This window comes from Pecten maximus, chromosome 11 (assembly GCF_902652985.1).
Source record: "Pecten maximus chromosome 11, xPecMax1.1, whole genome shotgun sequence".
Taxonomy (NCBI): Eukaryota; Metazoa; Mollusca; class Bivalvia; order Pectinida; family Pectinidae; genus Pecten; species Pecten maximus.
Window position 1 is genome coordinate 41,614,043 of NC_047025.1, and position 10,630 is coordinate 41,624,672.

At 36.7% G+C, this 10,630-nt stretch overlaps 1 protein-coding gene across 1 annotated transcript in view; it reads left to right on the forward strand.

The window, feature by feature from the left end:
* LOC117338619 overlaps positions 1-9,887 on the forward strand; it is a 17,775-nt gene extending 7,888 nt beyond the window's left edge. Inside the window, exons 2-6 of the mRNA XM_033899977.1 lie at positions 4-845; positions 1,282-1,582; positions 7,421-7,500; positions 7,949-8,237; positions 8,595-9,887. Coding sequence (XP_033755868.1) covers positions 4-845; positions 1,282-1,582; positions 7,421-7,500; positions 7,949-8,237; positions 8,595-9,289 — 2,207 coding nt within the window. The 3' untranslated portion in view covers positions 9,290-9,887. The remainder of the gene's footprint in view (positions 1-3; positions 846-1,281; positions 1,583-7,420; positions 7,501-7,948; positions 8,238-8,594) is intronic.
* Positions 9,888-10,630: the final 743 nt, after the last annotated feature.

A 10,630-nucleotide genomic window follows, 5' to 3' on the forward strand; every position in this document is an offset into this window, starting at 1 on the left:
TAGAAACAGAATCGGTTAGTGCCAAAATTCCACAATCTTCTTCTGTAGACGAAGTATCGATCAGTACCAAACCTTCACAATCTTCTTCTGTAGACGTAGTATCGATCAGTACCAAACCTTCACAATCTCCTTCAGTAGACGTAGTATCGATCAGTACCAAACCTTCACAATCTCCTTCAGTAGACGTAGTATCGATCAGTACCAAACCTTCACAAGCTTCTTCTGTAGACGTAGTATCGATCAGTACCAAACCTTCACAATCTTCTTCTGTAGACGTAGTATCGATCAGTACCAAACCTTCACAATCTCCTTCAGTAGACGTAGTATCGATCAGTACCAAACCTTCACAATCTCCTTCAGTAGACGTTGTATCGGTTAGTACCACAGGTCGGAAATCGTCTACAGTACATCCCATTGTCCGTTCTAACTTAACGGATGCCATACCATCGACACAGTCAAACGTTGCTGTTCATAAAACACATACAACGCAACCCAACACATTTAGCACAATCACACCTACATATCCACCCAATCAATCTATTGCTGTAAGAGTCTGTTCCTTGTCCAAAACCGAATCCACATACAACCAAGACGACGATCCCTCTAGTTCCAGACACGATACAAAATGTCAAAATAAGAAGGACCAATTGTTGCAAGCACACTGTTCTAAAGAGAGGACTCGTGAAACAATAGGTAAACTGAGTTCCGATTGTGACGCGAAAACACCAGCACGCCAACAAGATGTGTGTGAATCGAATGGGGGTCCAACATTTGACAACACCGTTGACAGGTCATTTGAAAGCAAGACGCAATGTGAGGGTGTGGCCGATCATAGAGAAGACGAGGTAAGATACTCAGCACTAGAAAGATAGATATCGCTTATATCTTTACAGCTCCCATTCTATTGTTCATGCATGTATATGAGCTCCATACACTGAATCACTCTCTAACCTTCTGCTACAGGCTGTTGGTATTTTCCGGTGAAGGTTTAGTAAAAAGTATTGGGATGGGCGATTGACCCCAGCACACTCGTTTTTAACTTATACGAACAGAGTTTACAATACTTCGATCGCAGATGAAAAGATATGGGATAATCTACGGCACCATGTATGATTGATCTAGGTGCTCCAGTCTCATCCAACATGAAAACATCTCGCGCAATTCCGTGGGGCCAATATTGGTTTTAATAAAAAGATAACGGTCATTAAAGCTGTTAAAATCATTATGGTAATATTTGATATCATAGTTAGTTACAACGCCTTTATTATTTCTTTGTCACAGATAACAACTAGAATTACCCTGTGGTGTCCTGGGATAAAATCAAAATTCAACATAGTAATCAAACATCAGAAGGAACTTCTACTGGATTGTCTTCTGTTGCGAGTATCTAGCAGTCTGACGATATTCCAAACATTCATTAAGAATAGCCGTTCCTCGCAGCACCGATATATTCCGTGCCCGAATGATACATTACAATCACCAAAGGCAACTTTTACTATATACGGAGTGCAAGGAACAATGTTGAACGGTACCTGGTACACAATTATTGCGGGAGGCAAGGAAACAGTACATATGGCGAACGGTAGGCAGTACGATATTAGTTTTATTTGGTGTATACCATATCAATGTCTGACTATATTGGTTTATCTTACGTTTACCCTATCAAAGTGTGACTATATTGGTTTATCTGGTGTATACCCTATCAAAATGTGACTATATTGGTTTATCTGACGAATACCCTATCAACGTGTGACTATATCGGTTTATCTTACGTTTACCCTATCAAAGTGTGACTATATTGGTTTATCTTACGTTTACCCTGTCAAAATGTGACTATATTGGTTTATCTAACGTATACCCTATCAACGTGTGACTATATTGGTTTATCTGACGTTTACCCTCTCAAAATGTGACTATATTGGTTTATCTGACGTATACCCTATCAACGTGTGACTATATTGGTTTATCTGACATTTACCCTATCAAAGTGTGACTATATGGGTTTATCTGGTGTATACCCTATCAAAGTGTTACTATATTGGTTTATCTGACGTTTACCCTGTCAAAGTGTGACTATATTGGTTTATCTGGTGTATACCCTATCAAAGTGTGACTATATTGTTTGTTTTTTGGTGTATACCATATCAAAGTGTGACTATATTGGTTTATCTGAAGTATACCCTATCAAAGTGTGACTATATTGGTTTATCTGACGTTTACCCTGTCAAAGTGTGACTATATTGGTTTATCTGGTGTATACCCTATCAACGTGTAACTATATTGGTTTATCTTACGTTTACCCTATAAAAGTGTGACTATATTGGTTTATCTGACGTATACCCTATCAAAGTGTGACTATATTGGTTTATCTGGTGTATGCCCTATCAAAGTGTGGCTATATTGGTTTATCTGGTGTATACTCTACCAAAGTGTGGCTATATTGGTTTATCTGACGTTTACCCTCTCAAAGTGTGACTATATTGGTTTATCTGGTGTATACCCTATCAAAGTGTGACTATATTGGTTTATCTGGTTATGCCCTATCAAAGTGTGACTATATTGGTTTATCTGGTGTATACCGTATCAAAGTGTGACTATATTGGTTTATTTGATGTATATCCTATCAAAGTGTGACTATATTGGTTTATCTGGTGTATGCCCTATCAAAGTGTGACTATATTGGTTTATCTGGGGTATGCCCTATCAAAGTGTGGCTATATTGGTTTATCTGGTGTATACTCTATCAAAGTGTGTCTATATTGGTTTATCTTGTGTATATCCTATCAAAGTGTGACTATATTAGTTCATCTGGTGTATGCCCTATCAAAGTGTGACTATATTGGTTTATCTTACGTTTACCCTATCAAAGTGTGACCATATTGGTTTATCTGGTGTATACCCTATCACAATGTGACTATATTGGTTTATCTGACGTATACCCTATCAACGTGTGACTATATTGGTTTATCTGATGTATACCCTATCAAAATGTGACTATATTGGTTTCTCTGACGTATACCCTATCAAAATGTGACTATATTGGTTTATCTGACGTATACCCTATCAACGTGTGACTATATTGGTTTATCTGACGTTTACCCTATCAAAGTGTGACTATATTGGTTTATCTTACGTTTACCCTATCAAAGTGTGACTATATTGTTTTATCTTACGTTTACCCTATCAAAGTGTGACTATATTGGTTTATCTGGTCTATGCCCTATCAAAGTGTGACTATATTGATTTATCTGACGTATACCCCATCAAAGTGTGACTATATTGGTTTATCTGGTGTATACCCTATCAAAGTGTGACTATATTGGTTTATCTGACGTATACCCAATCAACGTGTGACTATATTGGTTTATCTGGTGTATACCCTATCAAAGTGTGACTATATTGTTTGTTTTTTGGTGTATACCATATCAAAATGTGACTATATTGGTTTATCTGACGTTTACCCTGTCAAAGTGTGACTATATTGGTTTATCTGGTGTATACCCTATCAACGTGTAACTATATTGGTTTATCTTACGTTTACCCTATAAAAGTGTGACTATATTGGTTTATCTGACGTATACCCTATCAAAGTGTGACTATATTGGTTTATCTGGTGTATACCCTTTCAAAGTGTGGCTATATTGGTTGATCTGGTGTATACTCTACCAAAGTGTGGCTATATTGGTTTATCTGACGTTTACCCTCTCAAAGTGTGACTATATTGGTTTATCTGTTGTATACCCTATCAAAGTGTGACTATATTGGTTTATCTGGTTATGCCCTATCAAAGTGTGACTATATTGGTTTATCTGGTGTATACCCTATCAAAGTGTGACTATATTGGTTTATTTGATGTATATCCTATCAAAGTGTGACTATATTGGTTTATCTGGTGTATGCCCTATCAAAGTGTGACTATATTGGTTTATCTGGGGTATGCCCTATCAAAGTGTGGCTATATTGGTTTATCTGGTGTATACTCTATCAAAGTGTGTCTATATTGGTTTATCTTGTGTATATCCTATCAAAGTGTGACTATATTAGTTCATCTGGTGTATGCCCTATCAAAGTGTGACTATATTGGTTTATCTGACGTTTACCCTATCAAAGTGTGTCTATATTGGTTTATCTAGTCTATACTCTACCAAAGTGTGACTATATTGGTATATCTGATGTATACCCAATCAAAGTGTGACTATATTGGTTTATATGACGTATACCCTATCAATGTGTGACTATATTGGTTTATCTGACGTTTACCCTATCAAAGTGTGACTTTATTGGTTTATCTGACGTATACCCTATCAAAGTATAACTATATTGGTTTATCTGACGTTTACCCTCTCAAAGTGTGAATATATTGGTTTATCTGGTGTATACCCTATCAAAGTGTGACTATATTGGTTTGTCTGGTGTATACCCTATCAAAGTGTGACTATATTGGTTTATCTGGTTATGCCCTATCAAAGTGTGACTATATTGGTTTATCTGGTGTATACCCTATCAAAGTGTGACTATATTGGTTTATTTGATGTATATCCTATCAAAGTGTGACTATATTGGTTTATCTGGTGTATGCCCTATCAAAGTGTGACTATATTGGTTTATCTGGGGTATGCCCTATCAAAGTGTGGCTATATTGGTTTATCTGGTGTATACTCTATCAAAGTGTGTCTATATTGGTTTATCTTGTGTATATCCTATCAAAGTGTGACTATATTAGTTCATCTGGTGTATGCCCTATCAAAGTGTGACTATATTGGTTTATCTTACGTTTACCCTATCAAAGTGTGACTATATTGGTTTATCTGGTGTATACCCTATCACAATGTGACTATATTGGTTTATCTGACGTATACCCTATCAACGTGTGACTATATTGGTTTATCTGATGTATACCCTATCAAAATGTGACTATATTGGTTCATCTGACGTATACCCTATCAAAATGTGACTATATTGGTTTATCTGAGGTATACCCTATCAACGTGTGACTATATTGGTTTATCTGACGTTTACCCTATCAAAGTGTGACTATATTGGTTTATCTTACGTTTACCCTATCAAAGTGTGACTATATTGTTTTATCTTACGTTTACCCTATCAAAGTGTGACTATATTGGTTTGTCTGGTGTATGCCCTATCAAAGTGTGACTATATTGGTTTATTTTACGTTTACCCTATCAAAGTGTGACTATATTGGTTTATCTGGTGTATACCCTATCAAAGTGTGACTATATTGGTTTATCTGACGTATACCCCATCAAGGTGTGACTATATTGGTTTATCTGGTGTATACCCTATCAAAGTGTGACTATATTGGTTTATCTGACGTATACCTTATCAACGTGTGACTATATTGGTTTATCTGGTGTATACCCTATCAAAGTGTGACTATATTGTTTGTGTTTTGGTGTATACCATATCAAAGTGTGACTATATTGGTTTATCTGACGTTTACCCTGTCAAAGTGTGACTATATTGGTTTATCTGGTGTATACCCTATCAACGTGTAACTATATTGGTTTATCTTACGTTTACCATATAAAAGTGTGACTATATTGGTTTATCTGACGTATACCCTATCAAAGTGTGACTATATTGGTTTATCTTACGTTTACCCTATCAAAGTGTGACTATATTGGTTGATCTGGTGTATACTCTACCAAAGTGTGGCTATATTGGTTTATCTGACGTTTACCCTCTCAAAGTGTGACTATATTGGTTTATCTGGTGTATACCCTATCAAAGTTTGACTATATTGGTTTATCTGGTTATGCCCTATCAAAGTGTGACTATATTGGTTTATCTGGTGTATACCCTATCAAAGTGTGACTATATTGGTTTATTTGATGTATATCCTATCAAAGTGTGACTATATTGGTTTATCTGGTGTATGCCCTATCAAAGTGTGACTATATTGGTTTATCTGGGGTATGCCCTATCAAAGTGTGGCTATATTGGTTTATCTGGTGTATACTCTATCAAAGTGTGTCTATATTGGTTTATCTTGTGTATATCCTATCAAAGTGTGACTATATTAGTTCATCTGGTGTATGCCCTATCAAAGTGTGACTATATTGGTTTATCTGACGTTTACCCTATCAAAGTGTGTCTATATTGGTTTATCTGGTCTATACTCTACCAAAGTGTGACTATATTGGTATATCTGATGTATACCCAATCAAAGTGTGACTATATTGGTTTATATGACGTATACCCTATCAATGTGTGACTATATTGGTTTATCTGACGTTTACCCTATCAAAGTGTGACTTTATTGGTTTATCTGACGTATACCCTATCAAAGTATAACTATATTGGTTGATCTGACGTTTACCCTCTCAAAGTGTGACTATATTGGTTTATCTGGTGTATACCCTATCAAAGTGTGACTATATTGGTTTGTCTGGTGTATACCCTATCAAAGTGTGACTATATTGGTTTATCTGGTCTATACCCTATCAAAGTGTGACTATATTGGTTTATCTTGCGTATACCCTATCAAAGTGTGACTATATAAGTTTGTCTGGTGTATACCCTATCAAAGTGTGACTATATTTGTTTATCTGACGTTTACCCTGTCAAAGTGTGACTGTATAAGTTTATCTGGTGTATACCCTATCAAAGTGTGATCATATTGGTTTATCTTGTGTATACTCTATCAAAGTGTGACTATATTGGTTTATCTTACGTTTACCCTATCAAAGTGTGACTTTATTGGTTTATCTGACGTATACCCTATCAAAGTATAACTATATTGGTTTATCTGACGTTTACCCTCTCAAAGTGTGACTATATAGGTTTGTCTGGTGTATACCCTATCAAAGTGTGACTATATTGGTTTATCTGGTCTATACCCTATCAAAGTGTGACTATATTGGTTTATCTGGCGTATACCCTATCAAAGTGTGACTATATAAGTTTGTCTGGTGTATACCCTATCAAAGTGTGACCATATTGGTTTGTCTGGTGTATACCCTATCAAAGTGTGACTATATTTGTTTATCTGACGTTTACCCTGTCAAAGTGTGACTGTATAAGTTTATCTGGTGTATACCCTATCAAAGTGTGACCATATTGGTTTATCTGACGTTTACCCTGAAAAAGTGTGACTATATTGGTTTGTCTGGTGTATACCCTATCAAAGTGTGACTATATTGGTTTATCTGACGTTTACCCTGTCAAAGTGTGACTGTATAAGTTTATCTGGTGTATACCCTATCAAAGTGTGACTATATTGGATTATCTGATATATACCATATCAAAGTGTGACTGTATATGTTTATCTGATGTATATCCAATCAAGGTGTGACTATATTGGTTTATCTGACGTAAAGTTTTACTGAAAACCTCAATTTGAATTATCAATAATCAATCAAAGCATTTGTACGTTATTGGTTACATTTTCTATTCACAGGGGTGAACAAAGGCGACCTAGTTATGACAATACAACCCCTGGACACATTCCTAACTCTACTAGAAGATGGGCCTAGTCAGGTAAATAATATAGTTTCCTTTATTATTTCTTGATAAAAATTGGCGGAATCGTTACCGGGTAATCGATATTTTGTGTCATTGTTAAGAGTAATGACAAATACACTGCCAACGGTAGGACCCAACCAACGCGGTCTCTTGCTATACGGGCAGGCATACTATCACTATGCTAAGAAATTGAACACAATAAACGCAGAATTTTGTTAACCGACAGTTTTAAATCATAGGAGTTCAATATGTAGTACATATTTGTTAATGTAAACTTTGATAGAAATAACGCATTAACCAAAGCGTTTAGATATTTTTTTTTTAATCCTCTTTTGGAGCATATCATTTGTTGACGTTATGATTTTTAACTCATCGTATATGCTTTTGTATAGAAAAATACGTCACGCTTCTCTATTTGTATTTTGTTCGTGTTTGGAATCTATTGCCTCTTTGTTAACTTTAGGAACCGTACAATATAGATGTAATCGACATCGCCCCACAGCAATACATGGTGATAGACGTAAATCCAAGGCATGATCATACGAACGGCTTCATCGTCATCCTCCATCAAGTTAACCCTCCAGTGGCCTGCATCAAGTTCCACTACGGTTCAGCAGCAGATTTTGTGATCCCAAGCCTCCTACATCCCGCTACAGAGTATAAACTACAGCTCTTCAGGATTCGTTCGATACATGCCACAGATGACGTGTCTATAGGGAATTCACACTCAACTGTGATCAAGTTCACCACATGTAAGTTTTTGCGAAAACCATAAAAATGTACTGTGTAATTTTCGCGGTTTTTTATTTTATCAATTTATTTATTCTTATTATTTTTTTTACATTAAATGTTTCAGAAAATTCGAAAAAGATCTAATGTAGTGCAGTGTTTTTCATATATATTTTATCCGCGGGAAATTCCTGCTAGGTTTGGTGCTGTAGATCGTGAGTTCGAGGCCCGGTCATTTACAAGAGATGCGTCGTACATAATCACTATACAAAACTGTATATATTAAGGTACAATTTACAACAATAAATAGTAGATAAATACCACTCATACACTATGTGATATTTCATAGATACTACTTTTCAATTCTTCCACATTTACAGACATGACTCAGAACGAGGTGTTGGAACTTTACCAGAAAGCTGTGAGATTCCTGTCAGCTCACTCTGCAAATTTTACAAATATTTCCTTTTTCTATCGGAATAAATCGGACGAGTATTACAGCCGAATTATGAATACAGATGGCGTCATGCACAAGTACCTCAAAAACTGGGGAGGAGATCAGGCCTCGACACTCAACAGAAAAATAGAAGGTCTGTTCTTTAGCGCAAATATAGATCCAGTGACACTTGCTCCCCCCAATATTTCATTTTTTGGTTCAGTGAGGTTGCATGTTCCGACGTATTTTCTTTTGAACCGCAACGTCAATATGTACTTCTCTGACTTTTACTGTCACCGTGTGAATCACAAGGTCCAAATTGTCCTGACGGTCAAGGGCAGTCCTACTGAACGCTTCTGTCGACAGCGGCTTGTTTTGCTTGATCAAACCAACAACCCCTTCCTCATCAGAGCTGTGTACGGATTCAGTGAAATCGTGCGAGTAACAACGAACATTACAGTGGAAGTTTTCTACACCGAGGACGTTCCAATCAAGGCCATGATGTGTTTCGACAATGTGTTCTTTACCAAGACGTCACAGGAGGGGAACGCTCTAAGCATGGTAAATGGCGTTCCGAAGAATAAAGACTGTAGAATATGTAATTTGGACAGTTTTCTTCGTGCTCATAATCTAATGTGATTCTGTCTGTTTATATCGATAGACTTTTGTAATGAGCCCCGTTGAACAAATATCACTGGGTTTTTTAAACAGATTTTTTTTCTGTTGAAAAATGGCAGATACACGCCGTAAAGGCAGTCGTGTGATTATCCACGTTATTTACCGTATTCTTTCTGCTCTAAACGGCGGTAAGATAGTGTAATATTGATTGTGAATATCGCATTGAAAGCCCTGTCTATAGTGAATTTACTCTCGGAGGCATTTATAGATACAACAAATAATCATGACATTTCCCGAATCTCATTTTATGAACTTCAGGTAACCCGTCCACATATGTGCCTGGGTTTATCGGTGAACTCAAAATAACCCGTCTACTTATATGCTTCGGTATCTCAGTGATCTCAAAATAAGCCGTCTTCTTGTATGCCTGGGTATCTCGGTGAACTCAAGGTTACCCGTCTACGTACATACCTGGGTATCTCGGTAAACTCAACGTAACCCGTCTACATATACCTGGGTATCTCGGTAAACTCAAAGTAACCCGTCTACTTACATCCCTGGGTATCTCGGTGAACTCCAGGTTACCCGTCTGTTTTTATACCTGAGTATCTCGGTGAACTCCAGACCATTAATGACAAGACGAAGTCTTTATAACGGAAACATTATTTGCATCTTGACAGCAAAACTTACCTAGAACAATGATGCCATGAAATGTTTAAGCTGACATCGGGACAGGGAAATTCCTTATCAAAGTGGCTAAGTGTGTGTATAAATATGCATGGTGATTGACGTATACAATCAAAGCCCATCACATCTTGAGTTGTGATCCGGAGAATACACAGAAATGTTAAGTGAAATCGTAGCACGACGGAAAAAACAGCGTGAACTGAAAGTATCTTCTACAAATGAAGTAATTGAATAAAGGCTCGATCTCGAATATCGGACTTCAGAACTGTAAGTTATCCAAAAAGAGAACGAAATAGCAAAGATATTCACTGAAAAATACTACTATGAATTAACATTTACAATGGGTAAATAAGGCTTAAAACTTGATAGGAATATCAAATTACAAGTGTGGAGACCTAGACAAAAATTATCTTAATTTGAAAGACTTGCTAAGAATTCCATTGATGAACGCTCGAGTTGGATTGAAGGATTAAAAAGGGCATCAAAATATATACTCCAAACAACGAAACATTGCGTCAACGGCATAACTACAATTATTGACTGCCTTGAGTTGACATTATTAACTTTTGAACACAATAAACAGACATTGCTTTCAATGCAGAACCAAATGAAGAACGTTAAGTGACAGGTGGAAAAAGGGAAGAGAAGACCATTCTGAACAGCCCTCGACTACTG